Source organism: Cydia pomonella, chromosome 2 (genome assembly GCF_033807575.1).
Source record: "Cydia pomonella isolate Wapato2018A chromosome 2, ilCydPomo1, whole genome shotgun sequence".
Taxonomy (NCBI): Eukaryota; Metazoa; Arthropoda; class Insecta; order Lepidoptera; family Tortricidae; genus Cydia; species Cydia pomonella.
In genome coordinates, this window is record NC_084704.1 from 10,452,175 (window position 1) to 10,476,538 (window position 24,364).

Consider the following 24,364-nt stretch of genomic DNA (forward strand, 5'->3'; position numbering starts at 1 on the left):
AAACGATTGCGAAGTTTTGCGAAGAAAATCCTTAAATACTTTCCAATCAAGGATCAACCTGTAGTTTATACGTGTAGTTCGATTTTTTTTTGTGAGTTTAGGGAGACCCCCCCACTAGCGTCTTGAGCGTTGGCGTCTAGTCAGCGCTATGGAAAATGGCGTCGCTGCGCAGTTGCGCCAACGTTGCTTTGAGCAGCAGCCATAGAGTCGACTAGACTCCGACGCTCGGAAGACCATAATGTCGGGTGGCGGTTAATATTTAATTTCAGTTTTAATGTCGTTTAATAATTCCAGCCAAGGTCTCAAATTGCACCAAAAAGCTCATCAAGATGATGACGATTATGATTTTACTTGTAGGTTTTTATAGTAAAAGCAATCTGCTGGTCCTGCTGCTGCTTCTGCACGTAAAACGCATTTCAGTATTGCTACAGCAAGGACTATAAGCTTCGAACTCAAATGCAATCCTTATAATTGGAAATTATTACAAACACAATAATCCTCTAAAAAGAGTACCTAATGTAATCATTTATAAGCACTTATACCAAAAGGCTTCTAAAGTTACGCCAATATTCTTGCTTCCAAAATGCAAGCTTCAAGCAAGCCTCTAGAAAGTGTTACTATTTCTGCAGTTACAAGCGCGCTCCACCTGTGAGGGTAGCAGCGCGTGGGAACGCTCCCTAATTATCCCGGCACATAACGAGTCTAATTCGCGGGCTGCGCCTGCGTGCCCGGCGCCCGGCTCTCACGCACGCATTGTCTTCGGTAATTGCCGATCCTGTTCAATTTGTTGGATTTGTTGCCTCTCCGCACTGTGATTCCTTTAAGTGGCCACTTTCAATTGCTTAGTAAATCGTATGCGAGCTTAGTTCGCCGTTTTAAGGGGTGGGATTTTTATGCAAACATAGTAAGTTTTCCATGGTTACGTCTAAGAAGGCATGCGATTACCGTTAAGCTTTCTTTGCTTTGAACGAAACAAGAGCGACACAGCAGAAGGAAAGGCAGCGAGAACAAAATATGTCCATAAAAAGGCACGTTTTCATCTGAAGTGATTACTCCTAAACTTCCACATTACTAGTTTCTTCATCAGTATTTCTTCAAAAACTGTGAGTATGCTACGAAATCGGATTGGAACGTGCGTTACTAAGAAATACGGGAAATCCCGGCGCGTTTTGTTCGATACTCGATAACAGTGGAGTTCGCGTAAATCATGACACAGCTTCATGTAAATTGCCTTTATGCAAATTTCCAACCACATACAATAGATGCGCACATTTCTCGTACAAAAGCTGTAAGTTTAGGTGCGCAAGCGCTGGGCGTTACGCCCCCGGGCGGCTGATGAAGACATCACGTCGCGCGCCAATTGATTAGTCGCGCGACGACCCGCGAGCGCTGCGGACGTGTTATTATGCGACGTTAGACACGCGTCCCGGTTACAACGTCATATTAATTCGCTAAGACTATATAGAGAAAAAGGATCTATAAAATAGGACTCAATTTTTTCAGTGACGACGACGCATAGGTACTAATTTAACGCTGATTATCAGCTATTGGCTACAGGTCAAAACCTTAAATTCATAATTATGTATGTACTAGCTTACTGTCCTGATCATCAAATACAACAAAAGAATTAGATAGTAAGATATTGCTGTTTCCTCTATTTACAAATCTCTCTCCAGGGCCCAATGGCCAGGAAAATACATCGAGCTGGTATTTAGAACACATGTTATTCTACACTGAAAATCAGTCTTGACACTAAATCTAACGGTGCACGAGTGCCTTTCAATAACACCCATACTCACGTAATCCACTTATGTACGCTTTATTCAAGTAACTAAATACAGAGACTTTACGTCAAATGCTGTTAGGCTAAAAGGGAGTTAAGTACCGATATAAACTCATTTAACTTGGCCAAAGCAACAGGTCAATGGGGGAATTATTGCTTGAATTACCCGGCCTAATCATGGTCGGACGCATTCACGCGATTCTAATAGAAATGCGACCATCGAGATGGTATTCCCATGAACACATAATTATACGATTATATGTAAGGAAGCTATCCATCTCGATGTAATTAAGACGTGAAACCGAACGGAAGTTAGGACTTAGTTGTAATTTGTTTGGCATTTATTTAAAACTTTTCTATAGAAAAAAATATTGTAACATTATATATTATAACATAGTCATAGGTATATCGTAACATAGTCAAGAATAAAAAAAAATGTTTAAATAAATATCCCACCAAAAACATTTTTATGTAAAATATACCCAAGATCTCATGTAGAACCAAGCTCTTCTACAGGCCCTAACTCTAGAAGCCCTAAACTTCACAAGCTCTACACCTTAGTCAAAATATGGGGCTTGGCCGTTTCCTTACAACAAGAACTACTAAATAACAGAAAAGTAATGAACTATGAATGCATTTTTCACCTGATGGGGATTTATTAAAAATCCTGAGATATGTATTTTATTATTTTAGACCTCGAGCATCAAAATTTGCGGAAGTCATACAAACTTCCATCCTCTAGTTTAATGGGTTGGGTGGTCAAAGTTCCATGTTTTAGCATTTTTTTGTTGTTTGCATACCAATACTAGCTTACATACAAAATTTCAGCTTTCCAGGACTTCAGGAAGTACCCTAAGAATTTTATTGTTTATCAGTAAGTGAGTGAGTCAGTATCAATAGAATCTAAAGTATAAGAGCAATTGAATCTTTTTATGTTTAATAAGTACACCACTATTGACATCATATCCCGAGAATTTTGTTTATCTGGTATAATCCAAATCCAAGTTACGAGTGTTCAAAAAAACGATAGAGAAAAGGTAGGTAAGTAGCCCTTGCGCTTGGCTCGTCTTGGCCCGGGAGTCTCATTACCGTGTCCCCACTGTCCCCAGATCTCAGATGCGTATTTCTTATCCCAATTTCTATGAGTTCCTATCGATCTTATATTGGCGTATTAAGGCGGTGCCTTTTAGGGGAGTGTTAAGACATGGCCCGAATGCACAAACCTCCCTTGTCCGAAACACATAATTGCATATGACCTGCCACTTATAGATGCAGCAAATAACACTTACGGCCTGTACACGCAGACTCAAATAAATAGCTTATAATTTTATACTCATAGCGTGCTTTCGACCATTTAGCATAGAGAACCACACTGCGCACATAGCCCGGGGGCGCTTTCAGAGTTGTTTTAAAACATTCGCCGGTCTCTATTAATTGCTAGCATAAATGATTTTAATGCGAACCATTCGTTTCTGTTTTGAATAGAATAAAGTTTCATTGCAGTTCCTCTTTACATAATTTGAACACGCATCTGAGAAGATTACATAGAATTGACGACTTCATCGGCTTCAATTTATATTAATAAAATGCGAGAGTAGAGCCCCAACACGCGAGTTGTTATAATATTTGTACAAGATTTCATTATGCAACACGACACTTTTCTAATAAATATTAATGATATTATGCATATTTAAAAATACGAAAAGTGCAGATTTTTTTACCAAAGATTCAAACCCTTGCTAACAAGAGCATCAGCTCCAAATTTTTGATACACAAACACAAATTGCAATGAATGCTAGAAATACTACAAAACGATGTGCTATGTGTTTATGAGACTCTATAACAATAATGAGCAGTAATCATTTAGCAATCACCAATTATTTGGGTATGATATGAATCTGAATGATCATCACACTAGTGAAACAGACACTAGACTAGATTACAGAATATTTAATGTTGTATCCGTTATAGATATATCATGCAAGGGCAGACAAATTTATTATTGTTTCAGTTCGAATACTACTTAACGTCATAACACTCGTGGTTTTAATGGAATAAATTCCCATGCAAAACTGCCTTTTATTATATAAGCAAGCTGTAATAAACAAGGGGCAATAGGTATAAATTACTACAGGCCGACAGCCGCATTTACCGCGACGTCCGACCATATTGAAACTAAATCATTTCAACGTGACCCAGACTGGTACTAAATACAAACAACGACGCTAATGAACTTTGAATAAAAGTATAAATTATACAACTTTGGTGGTTTGATTCTTTTGGTGTAACCGAAAACTGAAAAGCTTATTAAGGTAAGTTTTTGACTAACATTTAATTTGTGATACAGTCAGCATCAAAAGTAGAGAATCAAACAAGGTTTCAAAAGTATCTACTAATCTGTAACAACTTAACGAAATGTGATGGTTCTATATGTAGAACAATACATACATACATATAATCACGCCTATTTCCCGGAGGGGTAAGCAGAGACCACGGATTTCCACTTGCTACGATCCTGACATATCTCTTTCGCTTCCTTCACTTTCATTACATTCCTCATACACGCTCGTCGGTTTAGGGTGCTCTTGACCTGGCCTTTCTTCAGGATTTCCCCGATTTGATCAGAGAAAGTCCGCCAAGGTCTACTCCTTCCAGCTCCCACTTCTACTTCTCCCTTATGCACTCTCCTTGTTAACCTTCTTTCACTCATTCCTTCCACAAGAACAATTAAAATGGTGAAAGATATACTTTTGAGTGTAAATATTAGAGATTTATCTATATTTGGAAAAGTTATCCGGAATATCAGATACTTTTGGCGCATTGTTTCATCCGCTACTATTGATGCTGACTGTAGTAAACTTTTATCATAGACTGTATTTTTTTCCAATTGTTATCTATTTATTACTCATCAAAATGATTATAACCCAAACTCTACGAAGTTTCATTGTCTTATGACAGAGATACTCTATAGTACGATTCCCACCGAACGGGCCGAGTCGGAGCGCGCCCAAGCGCATTTTACTAGTTGGCAAAGGAATTTAGAGCGTCTGCACAGTAGTCTGATCCCATATTTGAATGTTATTGGACCGCTTCCGGCCGGTAGGCTGCGATCGAGCGTCCGTTGCGACGCGGCGGTAGCCGATCCGACTCGGCCCGGTCGGTGGGAATCGTACATAATGGCATTGGCCACTTTGGGGTCCATCATCAAAATTTTTCGATGACATTACAATATTATATTGTTAACGGTCATTCATTATTTTCATTAAGTAAGTATGCCCAGTAGGATAGGTCATTTTTCTACCCGTCGACTGTAATGACTGAATTAAGATTTCGTATACCAAACTATAATTGCGTACTTTTCATGTATATCTTATAGTTGTATGGGCTTCCACTCAACTATAAGATTCCTTTACGATACGCTGTAGTCTACTATTAAAAAAAATAACCAATCATTTGTCGCCGCGCTCCCATAGAAAAGACTAGACAGGCGGGGGCGCGGGGCGCAAGATGCGGGCGGGAATCGCGCATTTATGTCTACATTTTTGTTGAGATACTTACCAATTTTCATTTAGGTGTTATAGTAAATTTTAAAAATAATACTTAAAAAGAAAGTGTTATTTCAGATGACTCGTAGAAAAAGTATGTAAGTATGCAATAGTGATATAGTCAAGCTTTTCAATCTCGTCCTAGGTACGAGATTGAAAATTTACCGTGTTTAGGTAACTAAGTATAGTTTAATATAGGTATGTATTGTTATATTTATATGTTTATTTAAATTGTAAATGTACTGTATGTACTGTCTGCTTAATGTATGTGTAATGTTCCTATTCCTCTAATTAATTCGTGCACTACCTGTTCTAAAAACTTACTGTTCTTTATATCCTGCTACCCTAAGGTTGTCTGGAAGAGATCACTTACAGCGATAAGACCGCCTGTGGCTATCTTTCTTTACATTGTAAATCTGTTTTTAAATTTGTTTTCTTTGTGGTGCAATAAATAATATTTACTTACTTACTTACTCAGCAAGCTTCGTTGCCTAAACACGGTAGGTAGGTACTCGACTGAAAAGCTCTCTAGTATATCACGATTGTACAAAATACTATTTTACTTATTGGCATTATTACGCAACTTTTTATAACTGTGCCCGAAGGATAACTAATTCCTTTTTAGGGTTCCGTAGTTTTTCTCCATACATGTATACCCACCCTAATGTCCAGCTCAATCGGATACCAAACAAGTGTTCGAAAAATGGTTTGGAAATTTTGAACACAATTTACATACATAGTTACCTACGAGGCCTGCCCCCCCCCCCCCCCCTCCATCCATATTGGATATTTTCCATGGTAAATAATAAAAAAAATACTTTCAATGCCGGGTAGGCCTTGTTTATAAGTAGGTATTCCAAATTATATCGATAGCGTAAGTAGTTCTTGAGATATTTAGCAATGTGACAGACAGTGTTTTACCTTGGGTAGGATGATTCGGAAGGATTAGCAAGCTTGTATTTACGGCACAATTGACTTTTACAGTCACGGTTTAAATTTTTTCCACATACGATCCATTTATAAGTTTTAATCAATAATATTATTTTTATAGCAAATGTGTGCGAGTTTCATACTCGTATTTATGATTACTTGCCCATTCTGATATCACCTTGTATAATTATTATGTAGAACTTTTGAAATATAATTATGTTATATGTAAAGTAGATTTCTTAAATAAAACTTATTAAATTGGTAACGTGTGAATATTTAACTGTGTTTGGATTTCTACATTATACTACACGGAACCCTTAATCCCAATTACATCCACACTTCCCGATATCGGGCCCGAAATCAGTCCCGATTTCGGGCCTAATAATCGTGTGCCGTTTCACGGCATATCAGCACATCGTTAACAATATTTGAAATGTAAAAAATACTGTGTCTCTAAATGCCTAAAATGTCCAATGTTTGATATTTTTGCATATGAACCTTTATTTACATTTCAAATATTGTAATCGATGTGCTGATATTTGGTAAAACGGAAAAATACTCTTTTTCTGGCCCGAAATCGGGTCTGATATCAGGCCTGATAAAGTGTGGATGTAATTAGCACTTTAGCCACCCTGATCAGATTCAGATTTTACCGAGTTGTATTTGAAAGAAGGCTATCGTAGCGTCATGTTCTACACCTACTCTGCAGCAAGTCGAAAAGTCGTAACATTCATTTTCGGCAGATTCGCCGAGATAAAGATCTCGAAATGTCTAAATGACCTAATGGCAAATCAATTTGAAGGTTAGCATTGGTAGTTATAATTAACAAGCCGTCAGCTCCTTGAATCCTACGGAACATAAGGCCGGCCACATACTGTGATAAACAACGACATATGCGTCGTTGTGCTACTAACTTATATAAGCCCTTTTGACCTGGTATATGAATGACGTACGAACAAGCCCGGTATGCGAGCAGGGCGCGGCGAGTCAAGGCGAGGGGTCACCGAGAGAAAGGCAGCCTAATGTCTGTATTAATTTTATGCTTTACTTATTAACTGGACACTTATTAGTATCAAGTCCACGATAATATCGACGTGAGACTAAAATTCGGCTCGGACAATACTAATAATCACGCCAAACTTTCGTCATTCATTTTCCTGAACCGAGCTGATCATAGACTAATCATAGACTTCTACTTACCTATCGCTAGATAATCTTAGTGACAAGATTAGTTGAATTTGATAATAATTAATACAGTGATTTCCAATAATGTATGTATGCATAAGTAAGCTGCTGGTTGGCAAAATGGTTTCCCAGAAAGAATTTAATTCCAAAGTCGAGTTTAATCGACTGTTCATCGTTCGACTTGTTTGTTTTGTAAAGCTGTTTCATTTAGTTTGCTATATCCAAATACCTATATCGATATTTCTTGTAGGTGAAATAAAATAATCATATCATAAGAACAGCAGTTAAACTTGAAGATTTATACGAAATGGATTCGAGTTAATGTTTGAATAAGTTTAATGCATAAAAGCACGGTAGTGTCACTAACAGCCAGTAACAGAAGTGCGGCAGGAGGGTGGAGGAGTGTGGTAAAGTTCAACAATGAAAGCTCGCTAACTCGTACCTACAGCGCGCAACGGCAAAGTTCGCTTCGCCAGCTGTTGACATTGTGCTTTGATCCACATAGAGACCAGTTCCAGCGAGCTTATATCTTATCTATATCTAATGCTAATCTAGGTTAGGTTAGGTCAAAAGTACAATTAATTGTATTTTGTCCTCGGTAAACGCTTACTTTTGTATAATGTTAATGAGGTTAATGACTTAATATGATGTCATGTGGGCAATAAGGTCATGTTATGCCCAATGAAGCAAGCAAACAATAAATAAACCACTGGAGATTAATTAAGTCTTATGTTTTGCCTTGATTATATTTAGTTAGCAGGTACTTGACCATGTTTAATGTCTTATAAAACCTAACACTTGGGTTCGGAATACATAGATATAATATATCAGATATGAATGTTGAATTCCATGCTTAGGGGATCAACGCGCCCCACTGGAATGGTTGGGGAGTAAGGAAGCACCAAATATTTACCTTGCTCATGTTTACTAAAAATAGTTTACATATGTATAGGCCGTTAAAACCAACTATAGTTACTTAAATATTACCTTTATGAAGAAGTCGTATTTTGACATTCATTTAAATTTATTCACCATAGATGTTTGATAAGATAATATCAATGCCAGGTACGCAATGCAATTTATCTTACTAAATCATTAGCATCGATTTATCACAATATCGTGGGTTATCTACGTTTGAAAGAGTGGAATTCGATTAATCTTAACAGTGAGGACTAATTAAACTTAGATTTAAATTAAACGGAAAACAAAATTTGTTAAAATTGTCAGGTGGTGAATTATAGTTATTTCCAATGTTAATTTTATTCTAGCCGCGGTCAGGACTTATTAATTCAGTAAGGAACCAGTAAGTCAGCAATTTTGAGTCTATCTAGTTCTAGTTGTTCGCTTATACGATCCGTAAATAATTTGTTTGGACATTACAATTGTGGAGTTACGTTTTAAAACGTACTTAAAGGTAATTTAAAGTATATAAAACGGTTTGAAAGCGTACTTAAAGGGTAATCTAAAGTTAAAAGGCATTAAAAATTAGTTTTAAGACTAAGTACCTAATTTTAAGAAACTACAATTTCAGTGTGGTTTATAATTTCTGTAGTATCCTGTGGTTTATACAAATGAGGCATTCGCCGGGTCGTACCTAAGTATCCAAGAGTTTTCTTTAAAAATAATTCCTGCACCAGACCATACAAACTGCTGATACTAATCCACATGATGATGATGATCATGAACTATATACTGGTGCCGAAACAAGTAAAGATTAAGTATCATTTCTTAAATATTATTATTTCTTGAAATTTAAGTCTTATCTAATAATTATAGAACTTAGGCGGTGTAGCAAGTAATTATTGTAGGTATTTTTAGAAACGGTTAATAACATATTAACGTAAACTAAATTTTGCGAAATATTTTACAACCATTACCTACATTATCCTGTAGATAGAAATATAATTAGTGTGTATTAATAGACTAGCGAATCATTGCTACAAGTAAGATTCTTGTATATATAATATCTGAGACGGACAACAGATGCTAGAGAGACCTATGCTAGAGATTTCAGCAAAATCGAAACGGACAACACACATACCTATACCTACTCGTAACATGTAAACATCAATGCTTTTAGAGCAAAAACTGGAAGCTATTAATATAACTGTATGAAGATATCATAGTCATTTTAGAGATGTACTACATCAAAACTATTAAAATAACCGAGAAAAGATTTCAAAGATATCTAAAACAATCATAGTTACATAAAAAGCTTGATCAAACTTAAACATGCTTTACCTCTGAATACCGCTCAGGCCTGTCCAGTTTTTGTGTTAACGTCGATGACAGCTGCTTTGAATAAAGTTTATGTTTTGTTTCATAAAGTCGACTGCAGCATTGAACGAATTAAATATTAATAGGAATTATATTCCCCGTGTTGTTAGTCGGTTAGCTGAACAAAGTGCCGGTTAGTCGTATGGTGCGGCGGAGTGCAAAAATTGCACAAGTATTTTAATACTAAAATGGCGATATACAGCGCTTATGTAATAAAGCTCAGCTCTCCACATAAACGTAGTTACACTCTCTAAAACGAAAGAAAAGCTAGATTGCTCTGAAACTATGTATTAACAATAGGATAATAATATAATATAGAAAGATACCATAGTTAATAAAATACATCGAATTTCTTTATGCATTAGGTATTTCGTTTGTTTTATAAGTTAGAGCAGTATAAACAAATTTCAGCTTTATATATACCTCATGTCATTATATGTGCAAAGTTTCATTACAATCTAACCTAACACCTAGTTTCAAAATGAGAACGAAACTCCGTTTGTATGGGAAGGTATATTTCGGCCGAGCTTGCCAGGACTCTTATTGAACAGTTTTTACATTGTCTCAAACGCCCTGAATACATTTTGTTCTACGCTATACTTATTCATTTTCTTATAATTAAATACAATCTGGAACTACTCCATTTTAATGAGTCGGAAAGATCACTAACAAACTACGAATTTAACGAACAATTAAATGGTAAAACAAGATAATACACCTTGTTGACTCAGATCTTTAAATATGTTCCTTACACAGATTTGTTTCCGGCCCAATCACATGCTCTATTGTCCACGGCTGTCGTTGTCCAAGCTTTATCTTAATTGACTGCGTTTTGATTTAGTGCTGCACTCTTACCAATTTAAATATGCTGTCCCTCAACACCTTCTAATACTCTATCTCTAAGAAACAATGCTCATTATATTATTTTGATTTAATTCTGATAATCGCATTTGTAACTTGGCTTTTATAAGCGCGGATTATTTTTTAGATATCTTTACAGAAGTAGCCCGCGTAACAACACTGGATCTTATTCTTATTCAGATAAGAAATGTTATTTATTTAGAGCAACAGTAGTGTTAAGTTTGTGATATAGTGTTGTGAGAGTAACGCCTAAAGGGACATGTTATGTCATGCTGTTTCTTATACGACATGTTGAGTAAAAGTAACAAGGATAAGATTGCAATCCAGCGGTGCCATACGGAATGTGATTGAAGTTCTCTTGTCATGAACTCATTTGATTTCCTTGATTGGTCTACATAGTTGATAGCAGACAGATAACCTTTAATGTGTTTAGAAAAACAGCTTAAAGATAAGATTCATAATTTGATAATAGGTAGGTATGTAAACATGCTTTTTGACGCGGAAACAGCAAACTGACACTATGGCTAACTAATAATATCATAGCTACCGGTAAATTGAAAAAGCTGGTATGAATGGCATCAATTAAGCGATATCTTACTATCTAGTATCTATCATTGTGCAAATGCCGTTCTGTTAAGTTTTATAATTTACATATAATAATTGTGACATACACACATGCATAAATACTTTTTCTCCAATATAGTTTTAGCAGACAGAATAGATATTACTGTATTGTTTTTTACTTTTTAAAAACATGTATCCACTAAGAAAAACGCATACAGACAATTAATATAGCTGCGGGCCGCGGCTACACGACCCGGTCAGCATCATTTCAAGCTATAGGATAGAGTCGTGTAAGACCGACGTGAATGATCATCTAAATACTGCTTGATAAAATCAAAGACTGTAACTTTTATATTTTTTTAAGGATCTCATGCGTGCAAATACAGCTTATATTGCACAATTATATTGAATGAGCGAATATTGAATGGTACTGAATGGCAGAATAGTTGTGCCTTTAACTTTAAAAAATAATTAAAGAGGGAAATTGACTTTGACGTTTTTGATGTGAAGGTTCGATTTGAGTGATGGTTCATGTTTAAATAATGATTATTTTACCTGATTTCCTCGCATGTTTGGAGAAAAGCACTATAAAGGCCTCGGCAGGAACAGCAATTCGTGGATTCGTCTTCTTTGTCGGACTCCGCTACGCGTCGTTCGACAAAATCGAAACTCGTCCACGAATTGCCATTTCCCGGCCTCTGCAATAATGTACTATTATTTACCTATACCCAATAGATCCTTCCCAGCCAGCTCTCACGAATAGTGCTGCATTTGATCTACGTAAAGTCTATCTATAGCGTGTATTCTTTTAGTTGCCTTGTTTTTTGTCCCAAAAAAATGAGACGGAGTGGAGCTTCTTGTAATGATATGAATTTTAGTTTGTAATTTTTCTCTTTAGTAATTTAAAATACAGAAATACAAGTGTGACAGAGTGGTCCAAAACAACACAATGAAAAGTATTTTGATCCGTATAATTGCATATCTCTATTTTTTACCCATATGTATAAGTTTAATTACTTTCAGTTGTCCGCATTTTCCCTTACACCTTCGATCGCTGTTCCATGTCAGTTTTTGTGTGAAGAACTATTCCAGACATACTTTTTTCAGACGAGTTCCGAGTTACTATAATAAACATTTATACGATGTAGATTGCTTTCAAAGTTCATTGGTTAGCCTAAAAAATATAGTTAAACGTAAGTTGTTTTAGTACACAGGTACTTATATATTTATGTTGCATGCAGTTTATTTTTTATCATACATCAGATCTATTCATTAGATATACTTGTATCTACCGTATATCTAACTTATATAATGTGTTTATATGACTGTTTGGTTTCTGAATAAACTAAAAAATAAATAAATGCGGAAACCCCCTATATTACCAACAACATGTAAGTAATTAATCCAATATCCGTATTGCAAATCCTTGATAGCATCGGCTGTGGTGATTAATAAGCTGGAATAAGGTGAAGGTTCAACCTAAACCTTTATTGAATAACGCTTTATCGCGACTGCATTAATCAAGGGGCAGCGCTATGCTAATCAACTTAAACGCTTCGTTAAGATGCGAGATTAACTTAGGGCTAGTTAGTTAGTATTCAAGCCAGCAAATTAGATATGTTATGAGTGTGCTTAAGAAAAGAGCGTAACTACTTGAAACTTTATTGTAACATTCGGGATGTTTCTCATTCTTTCCAGATTTAGTTATGTGGAAGTTAGGTATATACAAAACACATGGTCTAGTAGTAGTTAGTAATGAGTTCCTACAAGTTATAAACACAATAACATTTTAATGGGTAACTTATATTGTAAAGCATGCGGGTACCTCAGTCTTTACGAGTGTTTGTAGAATGTAAATATAGAGATATAAACCTATGAAGTCATTCCGTAAGGCAATGAATACTTGGGACAATTTGAACAATTCGTATGCATAGCCAGGTACTTCTCCTACCTACTGATAATCACCGCCGTCTCTGTTGTGTCTTTAAGAAATGTACACAATTGGCATGTGTGCTCTGCTGTTTTGAGTGGAGTGACGCGTGCGTGTCGATAATATTGTCAGCTGTCGTTTGCATTTCGATGTGTATACTCGATCAATCACCGGGATTATGATTATGACACAGATTTTCACTGTTAGCTCACTTGCATCGCTATTTGTTTAATTTTGAACCGAACACCTACTATGTTATTATATTAGGTACCTACTTATTATATATACCTAATTGACCAAGCGTTTGCGAAGGTCTTCGTTTCAGCTTGGTCAAAAATGCTTTCATATGTCCGGATGTTCTCTTCTACAGGTCGAAATTCTCAGCCAATTTATGAAATTTTGTGAGCAGGTTCAATAATAAAACATTTACGAGCTTTGCTTAGTTTGGGGCTAGGTCGATCTGTGTAGGATTGTACCCAAATATATACATTTTTTAATTTATTTATTATCAATGTATCTTGACTAAATACACTGAGTGCAGACTTGGGTTATTCGTTCTTATTTTATATTCTTTAATACAATAAGTTCCAGTTAGGTATATATTCCATGTTTAAAATATTTTAATAACTATCAAGAGCTCTGTCTTTCTCTAAGACGTTCTCCTGTGATATAAAACGTTTTCGTTCGTTCGTTCAAATATTTTCTACACAAAACTGAAAACATTCCCGAGAACAGAACATCTCGTATTATCCTTGGGCCAACTAAGTGTGATCTATAAATTCTTAAGTAGGTAGGTAGGTACTTAACTATGACACCAAACAGTACACTCGTGTAGTTCCCACAGGACGAATTAAACTCTTAATGTTCCGTCATGCTTTCTATCCTATTCGCATTCGAGGCTAAGTCTGGCATAAAGGCCGCTATTTTTCACACTCAGATAACGTCCTGAACCCGACAGCTGAGCTAGGGGACTGTCTTATTAGAGTTCCGCGCCGGACCACCGTGGAGGAGGTTTTTGTTACGTGTCCCATTCCCGTCAGAACATTTGTTAGTTACTGCGATTAAGGCAGTTTAGTGTTTGGTTTGTTACGTTGGGATTATATGTTTGTTGGTTTTCGCCTGTGTGTTAAGTAAGTATTATTGGCGTAATTGTATGTCAGAAAAAATATAGCAGTCACATTACTAAGAGGCAATACGCTTTTGTGTGTTGTTGTTTATTATTTTCCGCGTGAATTTAAATTACTCATAAAAATGTGAGAAAAACAATAACTGTTTGGACTCCACTTATGACGGATCTTACTAAATGCAAACGCGAAGATACTTAAATAGGCCGTGTCGCGCGTAGAAGTGTGGACAAATTGAAAATAAGGAAAAAGGAGGAGAAAAAAATTTCGTGACTAAGTTTTAGATACATATATTCCAAACTGCAAAAAAACTTTCAGGGCTGGATTTTATGGACGAGCGAACATACTTTGAATTATTTTCAAAACACTTGAATCAAATTTAAGTTATTCCAAACACTTCCAAAATGCCGTAGTTAAAGTGGTATTAGTGGCAGCTCACAAGGTATAATAGTTCACGCATTTCTCATACATTTATTACACCTATTGTAGTCCAATTCATAGAGTATGCTGTCCATTTATTAATAGGACATATTTGGACAGAGTCCGACAAGCAATAAATATGGGTATAGAGGCTTACGGTCTAACAGAGACGATCGTTAGTTACGCTCGCATTGATTTTTAAAGGGTATTAGAGTTTGTTAGACATGTTTGTTACAATAGAGTTGCCTTTCGACGCCAAGAAATTGTTTCCGATTGTGTTGTGGTCGGTAGACTGTTTGGAGCCCAGATGTATTGGGGAGATTTATTGTGCAGGTTATCTATGTACTTTTATTAGTAAGATTATGTATGTATAGAGAAAGTCGTAATGTAGGTAAATGCTGATATTTAACTGATTGCGTAAATCATCTACATTATCATCATCAATCCTAGATGTTGTCATCAATTTCTCTACAAATGTATCGATCGAAGCATCATAACCGAGCGGACTCCTTTAGGATGCGACTAGGAAAAAGCTAACGACGAATACTAAAGTTCGTGCATGAGGTCTGTGGTTTTTTTTATACTACGTCGGTGGCAAACAAGCATGCGGCCCGCCTGATGGTAAGCAGTCTCCGTAGCCTATGTACGCCTGCAATTCCAGAGGAGTTACATGCGCGTTGCCGACCCTAACAACCCTCCCTCCCCTCGTTGAGCTCTGGCAACCTTACTGACCGGCAGGAACACAACACTATGAGTAGGGTCTAGTGTTATTTGGCTGCGGTTTTCTGTAAGGTAGAGGTACTCCCCCAGTTGGGCTCTGCTCTAGACGTGGAATGACATCCGCTGTGCTGTGCCCTACCACACAAAGCGAGATGACATTCGCAATGCCCATACCTCTCTTGTGGACGTAGTTTAAGGACCTACCCGGGTCCATTCTCCATACTCCGGGGATTCGGACGCTGAGAGAGCGGGAGGATGTGCCCAGCGTGGACTCATTTCGCTTCCTCGGATTTCGTCCCGGAAAGAATACACGTGCATGTCACAGTTCACAGGTAATCATATAAAAGCAGCCTATCAGTTTTGAAATCAGAACTCATTGAGCAACAAACTTGAAGCTTAATATTATGTGCATACATTTATATGTATCATCAAGTTATGGTTCTAATACTAAACACCGATCACAAAGCCTTGCATCATTTCTAGGTACGCCACATATTATCCCCATCTTCAATGTGGCACATAATATCTATCCACAACTTAATTTGCACAACTCGTATGATAAACATTGCATCAGCAAAAATGAATCTTAGTTTTACTAAACATAAAGTCTAAATTTCAACATCATTAAATAGAGTTAAGAGCTTACGAAAGTAAGTAATCCTTATTATAATTGCACAACAAACATTACGTCAACCGCACATTACGCTGATTTGCCTGCATATATTTCAACGCAACATAATTATATGTTGGTTCTATGTTGCGGAGATGCCAAACAAGTGTTTACCAAAATTGACCATAATGCGAAGGAAAGTGGAGACGTCCGAGACTTGGAGGTAAATGATAGACGCCTTATTTCTCATAGCAATTGGCCTGTGTCGTAAAATCTTAACCTATTGAGCTAGGCGCTTTCTAGACATTTACTGAAGAAACTACGCTCTTGTAAGGATCATGTGTTAAACTCAAGAGCATTGTAATTTTGACGGCCTTCTAGCCTAGAGATACCTAGTTGGTAGTGTGACTGGGTTCGAATTTCTGGAATCGAATCAAGTACAACACAAGCCTTATTAAGCTTACTGTGGGACTAGGTCGATCTGTGTAAAAAGTCCTTTAAAAAAACTCATTCTCATTGCATTTCTATTCAAAGTGAAGCGTTATCATTTTGTAGGTACTGTCAACATCGAAAGTAGCTGAGCGGATGAGGTTTTCGAAATGATTTTCATACACTTTCTTGTTAACAAATGAAGAGCAAGCTAAAATAGTTGTTGTGTTTGTTTACAGTCTCGTAAAAACCTTCAGCGGTCAAAACCATCGTTTTAGCCAACGCGCATACAGCGGGTACACCTACTGCTACAAACACCAATTCTTTGGCATGGTGAATGTTCAACCTCCTCGTTACGGATCGGTTATCAATATCACTTTATCTTAATCACAAGTGGCCAGGCGTAAGTAACAAGGTAAGGTTCATGGCCATAAAGTTCGAAGTATGTATTTGTTTGTTTGAAGTATAACAAAGTACACAGGTACATAATACCAAGTAAGATTCTTAGTAAAAATCTATGCAATGATACATTGGTAAAGTTAAAGAGCAATGCCGAAACCTATCACGTAAATTGGGCCAGGTACCGCATCTATCAAAGAAGTGGATAGTGATACAAAAACAGCTTTCAAGTTATAAACGTGGAGAACCATGAGATTCTTAGATAGCTTGTAACAGTCCTATAAAATAGGTTTAGCATCGTTATCAACACTTCTAATTCGACATTAACACGCAAGCAGTAGCCAAGACAACTTATTCGCACTGTCACTAAATCGCTCTGCTCCGTCATCGTAATTCTGATAGTTCGAATTCCATTGCCTGTTAACAATGGAGCAACTAAGAGCAATTTCAAGGATAACTAACAACTGTTATTGTGTTGTTTGTCGCGACCGGCCGATCACTTGCGATGCGTATCGCGATATAACTAGTTCCAATTAGGGAAATCAATTTAGGGTTGTCACCGTGATTTGGGTTTGTTAAGGTACAAAACTTTTTAAACCTTTATAGTGCAAAAATACAGGCAACCGAGAGCTAGATGAGAAATGTGCACTCGTGCAAACTAACATATAGGTATGCCTAGATCACATAATAATCACAATCTAAGCACATTTTATATTTATTTATTTATTTAATCGTATGGCATAACATAATACAGAAGCCTATAATATCCAAAAATTATTAAATGTCAACACAAAGACCAGTCAGCCATTTGATGGCTTCTTCGCACAGGGAGATCAGGTCTTCTGGAGGACCGGCAGTATAGCTCAATATGGGGCAGTCTTCAATTATGTGCTGGATAGTCTGGGTTTCAAGAGGGTTTAGTTTTATGTGTTGGTTAGCAAATTCTATATAAAAGTATTTTACTCGATGAATGAAAGCCTTTTCAGACCATCTTTGCTTTCGTGATTATTATACATGTTTGAATTGGTCAGAGTGGACTATTTGATGGCATGTATGCATCAGCATAGGCTATATCCAGCATTTAAGGTAAATATTTACAAATTTTTTTTAGGTACCCTTGTATTTTTAGCCATTTTGCATTTTTAACACGCAATTATGTCGACTGGCCGCATAATATTTAGTTCTTTTAAGTGTTATAATTACCAAATCTAACATCAATTAACAGCCCTAACAAGTGCAAGATTTACTACTATCAAACCGAACACAAATCGATGAATGCATTCTGAATTTGTTATCTAGTTCGGCAACAGCTAGTTCAATGAATAGAATCGAATAACTTACAAAGGGATCTGAATAATCGACACCGGGTAATCAGATCGCAATCTGTTCAGTCGATTTATAAGATCTGCGGGTTCCTGCATACGACGATGCTATCGGGCACGGTGAGCATTAGTTATAGTGATTTGTTTCAACGGCTGAAATTTACACTAACTATTGAGCGTGTTTGATTAAGAGGAAATGGGAGCTAGCGTTCCGTCTATTAGAAAAAAAAAAAACAATCAAGATTGATTCTTTCTCCAAAATTAAACTTATATGTATCATATTAAAAAAAAAAACATAAAGTATGTAGGTTTCATTAAAAATCACGACAAGATTAACCACAAAATCTCAGAATCCCTAGAACTAATACGTATTATAAATGTGAAAATTAGAATTTGTTTATATCTACGCTATTAAGTTTACACCACCTTTGCAGTGACAATGTATGTATAGAGCGGAAACTTCACGTAGCACTAGACGTAAAGCCCACCCCACTGGGTCCATTGGGCTAATTGCGTTTGTCAATATGTCTCTATCGTTCTTGCATTCGATCGATATAGAGAGGCTGATAAAGAAATTTTGATTTTCGTTTTTTGCGGTAGGGCCTCAGGAATTCCGGTCAACTCCTCACGGAACCATTTATCGAGTTACTACTCACTTACCAATTTCCTTCATAGCGACGACAGCATGTGGCACTCCAAGCCAAGGAGCTGGCAGGTCCAAAAACACAGCGTCGGCTTTACCGTTCAGCTCCTCCCCAAATCCATGCTCGAGCACGTCTCTGTGTTTTGCCTGAAAGTGAGTCTTCGTGAGCTGATTTAGGTTGGTTAGTTTAATTATCTTATCTGAAGGCACGGTAGTGCCCCCGCCAAGACGAGCAAAGCAAAGCGCAAGGGTGCGCTGCCTACCTTTTCTCGAAGCTCTTTGTCGTTTTTTTGAAACCTCATAACTTGGGTTTGGATTATACCAGATAAACAAAATTCTCGGAATATAATGTCAATGGTGGACTTATTAAGCGTAAAAAAATTCAAATGCATAGCTCTCATACTTTCACTGACTCACTCACTCATTCACCGATGATCATCAAAACCCTTAGGGTACCTCCTTAAGTCCTAGGAAGCTGAAATTTGGTATGTAAGATAGTATTAGTACACAAACAACAAAAAAAATTTAACAACCTGAAATTTTTAGCCCCTAAGGGTGTGAAAAGGGTTGTGGAATTTTGTATGGGGAATCAATAACCCCTGAACCGATTTAGTTGAATATCAAATTCAATTGTAGCTAGTTATTGTTATGGGGAAGAATATAGAATAATTTTTAACCCCAACATCACCCCGTTAGGATGGAAAGGGGGAGGAAAAGGGCGTTAGGGGATAAAAGGGGTTAAAGTTTGTATGTTAAATCAATAAAAAAAGCAGATTTAATAAAAGAAGCCCCCAGAAACGTATTTCAGACTTTTAAATCGTAAATAACCCCCAAACCTTTAAATAAAGGGATGGGAGATTGTTATAAGCAACTGACAAAAAGAAGTGAAATTCCATCAAAAACATTTTCATGTAAAATGTTGCCAAAACGAAACCCTTATGGTTTCGTTACTACAAGAAGTATTGTATGATAAAAAAAGTAGTGAATACATTTTTCACCTTACGCCAATGTGACGGTAGCGAAACTGCCAAGCCATATATTTAGACTAATGTGTAGAGTTTGTGAAGTTAGGGCTTGTAGAGTTAGAAGCTTGGCTCTACAAGTGATCTGATAACTTTATGGTTTCGTCTTGGCAACATTTTACATGAAAATGTTTTTGGTGTGATTTGATTCGTCCCATTAAACTTCCCAAAGTTTTGATTCGTGGGCGGCTAGAGAATGTGTTTTTCTACTATCACATCGAGTTTGTATGTTTAACCGTTATAGAGATAATTACAGGAATTTGATGGGATCAGTATATACTAAACTTATAAAAAACTGGCCAAGTGCGAGTCGGACTCGCGCACGAAGGGTTCCGTACCATTATTTATAAAAATTTGAATAAATATAATGTCCTTAGAGTCAGACCAAGATAAGTTGCCAGCGCAGACAGTGCACGTCAAACTTCAATGAAATTATTAAATTAACACTTGCGCATGCTGGGTTATCAAAATCCTTGCCAACTTAGCTTGGTCTTACTTTATCTTTATGATATAGTAAATAATTTAGAAAACACATAAAACCCATGAAAATTTATAAAATATTCCGAAACTAATAAAAAAAAAATGCAACACGCAACTTACCTTCGTAAATATTTGCGGTTTTCAGGACATTATCATGACATGGTCATTGCGGGTGCGAACCACGGTTCGCACGAGTAATTACACAGGTATATGTTAATCTTGAGAAATAAGCTACAAGTAGGTACACGACTACCGACACTACCGTGTTTTCCCTAGAAAAGCGTATAAATGCAATAGTTTCAGAGTTAACCGCAAACAAATAGACGGATAGGCAATGGTGCGTAGACAACATGCCAGTCATTAACGCTCCGTGGCGAACGAAACGCAACTGCCACTGTCACATTGATATGGAAGAGTGATAGAGAGAGATGACTACTCTATGCTACGGAGCGTTAACGATTTGCACGTTAGCCTTAGCGCCAGCAGAAGCACCCAGGCTTCTTTCTCATGTTGCAGCTATGCTGATTGCATCCGTAAGGAGTCCGGAATCAGCGAGGCTACCTAATCCTAGGATTTCGTAGGTTTAACGAAAGCAACAGCTACGATAAATCTAACCCTTATTGGAAAAAGGCACATTGCCTCCGAAAGTTGAACGATGTTTTTCGTTAGGTACTTGATACAAGTTATATGTCGATACGATACGAACCTATCACAATTTTTTATTAATTTGATGTTTCGTAGCTGTGTTTAGAACCCAAAACATTCATATTTATTTTCTCCAATATGCTCGGAAATGTTCACCTTATTGTAGCAAAAATAGTACGGGAAGTTCTTCGTTATGGTCAAACTCAAATTAAAAAAATTCAAACCATTATTGTCGTGATTTAGCGGACGGCAAAAGTTATTACTGTATTGTTTTTTACTTTTTAAAAACTTGTATACAGCCAATTACTATTTTACTGCCAATTATTAATTATTTATATATAGCTACGAGCTACGTCTACACGACCAGGCCAGCATCATTTCAAGCTATAGGATAGAGTCGTGTAAGACCGAGGTGTATGATCGTGCGAATACTGCTTAATAAAATCAAAGATCATATAACTTTTATATTTTTTTTTTTATCTCATGCGTGCAAATACAGCTTATATTGCACGATTCTATGGAATGAGCGAATATTGAATGGTACTGAATGGCAGAATAGCTGTGCCTGTAACTTTTTAAAAATAATTAAAGAGGGAAATTGTTTTTGACGTTTTTGATGTGAAGGTTCGATTTGAGTGCTGGTTCATGTGTAAATTATGATTATTTTATCTAATTTCCTCGCATGTTTGGAGAAATGCACTATATATGGCTCGGCAGGAACAGCAATTCGTGGATTCGTCTTCTTCGAAACCGAAACTCATCCACGAATTGCTCTTTCCCGGCCTCTGCAATAATATACTATTATTTAATCTTTATTGCACAATACATGAAGGTACAAATGGCGGACTTAATGCCTTAAGGCATTCTCTACCAGTCAACCAATGGGTTAAACCAGAAAGATTAAGTAGGTGCAGTGTCTTTTAAAGTAATTGAATTTGTAACCGAGACTATATATGAATATAAACTATATATTGATAAACTTACACATATACTTAATATTAATAAACATACATATATTAATACATATGTACATAATTATACCAAGTGTTAATCATTAAGTTGATGAAGAAGAAAGTTTGTCAAGGAAATACTTGCGCAACATGCGCTTGAATGTGAATTTGGTCTGCGCTTGCCTGATAGAGAGTGGGAGAACGTTCCAATGTCTGATTGCCTGGACAGTGAAAGAATTGGACATGAAACCCGTTCGGTGTTGGGGGATAATGAGCTTAAGACTACGGGAAGAGCGAAGATCTGTGCCTGGATGTGGGGTAACAAATTTAAATTTCGAACGGAGATAACCTGGAGTGGACGGGTCAAACAAGATTGAGTAGAGAGTACATAGAATACGAAGGGACCTACGCTCTCGAATAGGGAGCCAATTAAGTTTCCTACGGAAAGAGGAGATATGGTCATACTTACGAAGTCTGAACACGAACCGAATGCAGCTATTAAGGAGCCGGTCAAATTTATTCAAGGAATCTTAAGTGAGATTAGTGTAACAAAGATCAGCATAATCAAGGACAGGCAGAACAAGAGCTTGGACGAGGAGAGTTTTTGTGCCGACCGGGAGAATTTTTTTAAAACGATAGAGTGCTCTTAACGTGTTAATTACTCTACGACTGACGTCGGGCACCTGAGGTTCCCACGTGAGCCCATTGTCGATTGTTAGCCCCAGGTTCTTCACTTGCGATGAAAGCGGAATAACTTCGGTTTCAAAGAGAACAGGTGCCAATTCAGCAGTATTTACCAAAGCGAGTAAGCGGGTGCTGCCAAGTAACATGGCCTGGCATTTGGCTGGGTTAACTGTGTGAGTCCAAAGCAATGTGACCAAGTGGAAATACAGTTAAGGTTTAAGTTTATTTCAGCAATTGCTTGGTCCAGATCCTTTGCACTCGCTTGGGTATAAAGCTGCAAGTCATCAGCATACAGATGGTAAGAGCATTTAATTTTAGAAGTAATAAGGTTAATAAAAATCGAGAAAAGAAGAGGTGAGAGAATTCCGCCCTGTGGAACACCAGAAGTAAGAGTGCACAGTCAGAAGACGTACGATCAGAACGAATCGACTGACGGCGGTCCTGAAGATACGAAGAAAACCAACCAGCCGCAGATGAAGATATATTCAGGTGCCTGAGAGTGGCTAGTAACAGATCATGGTTAACAGCGTTAAAAGCATTCGAGAAATCGATAATAAAAACACTGTTAACAATGAAGAGTCCATACCGAGCCTCACGTCATCAACCACTTTCAGCAAAGCGGTGGAAGTACTATGGCCACAACGAAATCCAGACTGAAAAGAAGAAATTAATTGATTGGAATAAATGTAAGTGGACAGTTGATTATGGACAATAGATTCTAAATTTTTTAAAAGAAAAGGGAGAATAGAAATGGGTCTAAAATCTTTAAGGGCACTGGGGTTGGAAACTTTTGGCAGAGGAATGACATAGGCATGGCGCCATAACGAAGAAAAAACCCCAGAGGACATATAAAAGTTAATAACATGCTTTATAACAGGGAGAATACATTCTAAAATGGAAGTAATCATAGTTCTACTTAACTCGTCATAGCCAACAGCATTCGATTTCACTGAAATTATTGTTTTTCTAACCTCTTCATCTGTGGCTGGGGTAAGAGAAAAAGTGTTTGTAGTAAAACAAGGCAGGGCACTAATTTCAGCATTTTCAGCAATACTAAGAACTATAGTAATAGGATCTAAGGAAGAAGGTTTTGCAAAGTGGGAATTTAGATCATTTACCAAAAAAACAGAAGAAGTTAACTTCACAGGAGATTTAACTACACCAATCGATTTGAGAAATTTCCATGTCTCAACTGGTGATGGCATGGCGATGTTGTGGTGAATGAATTTACTTACAGTGCTGCTCTTACCATCTGGTTGCATTTGTTTCTGGCAGCCTTAAAAAGGCACCAATTCTCCTCGCAACGGTCACGCTTAAATTTGCGAAAAGCCCTATCTCGCCGTGTCATCGCAATACGCACCTCTCGCGTGATCCACGGCGCCGGAGGCCTCTTCAACCGTACTGTGCGTATAGGCGCATGAATGTCAAAAAGCTTAAGAACAGATGAATTAAGGGCCGACACCGCTTCATCAACCGACGATATTTACAATCACTGTTGTGTCTATCCTTCCATATACATCCACATACCCATCGTCTATTGTGGCTGGGAGCAGCCTGGAATAATGCTATATTAAGGGAGTAATAAATGTATAAAATTAAACTTACAGTGACATACTCGGCTATGCCGTGGGCTTCAAATTCATCTCGGGCGATACTGGCGCGGTGCTCGTGGAAGTCAAACGTATGGACGTGACCGTGCGGTCGCACCCGCCGCATTAGGGCATGCGTTAGGGAACCGCTTCCAGTGCCTGTTGCAAATGAATTTGGACTTTGTTCTAAGTTGTAATAGGTTCACGTTTGCCAGGCAGTAATAGAATATATTTTGAGATAGCTTCACAGAG

At 37.3% G+C, this 24,364-nt stretch overlaps 1 protein-coding gene across 1 annotated transcript in view; it reads right to left on the reverse strand.

Moving 5' to 3' along the window:
* LOC133533961 (tRNA (adenine(58)-N(1))-methyltransferase catalytic subunit TRMT61A) overlaps positions 1-24,364 on the reverse strand; it is an 88,728-nt gene that overhangs the window by 60,434 nt on the left and 3,930 nt on the right. The window contains exons 3-4 of the mRNA XM_061873053.1: positions 24,129-24,271; positions 18,760-18,889 (exon numbers count right to left, since the gene is read on the reverse strand). Coding sequence (XP_061729037.1) covers positions 18,760-18,889; positions 24,129-24,271 — 273 coding nt within the window. The remainder of the gene's footprint in view (positions 1-18,759; positions 18,890-24,128; positions 24,272-24,364) is intronic.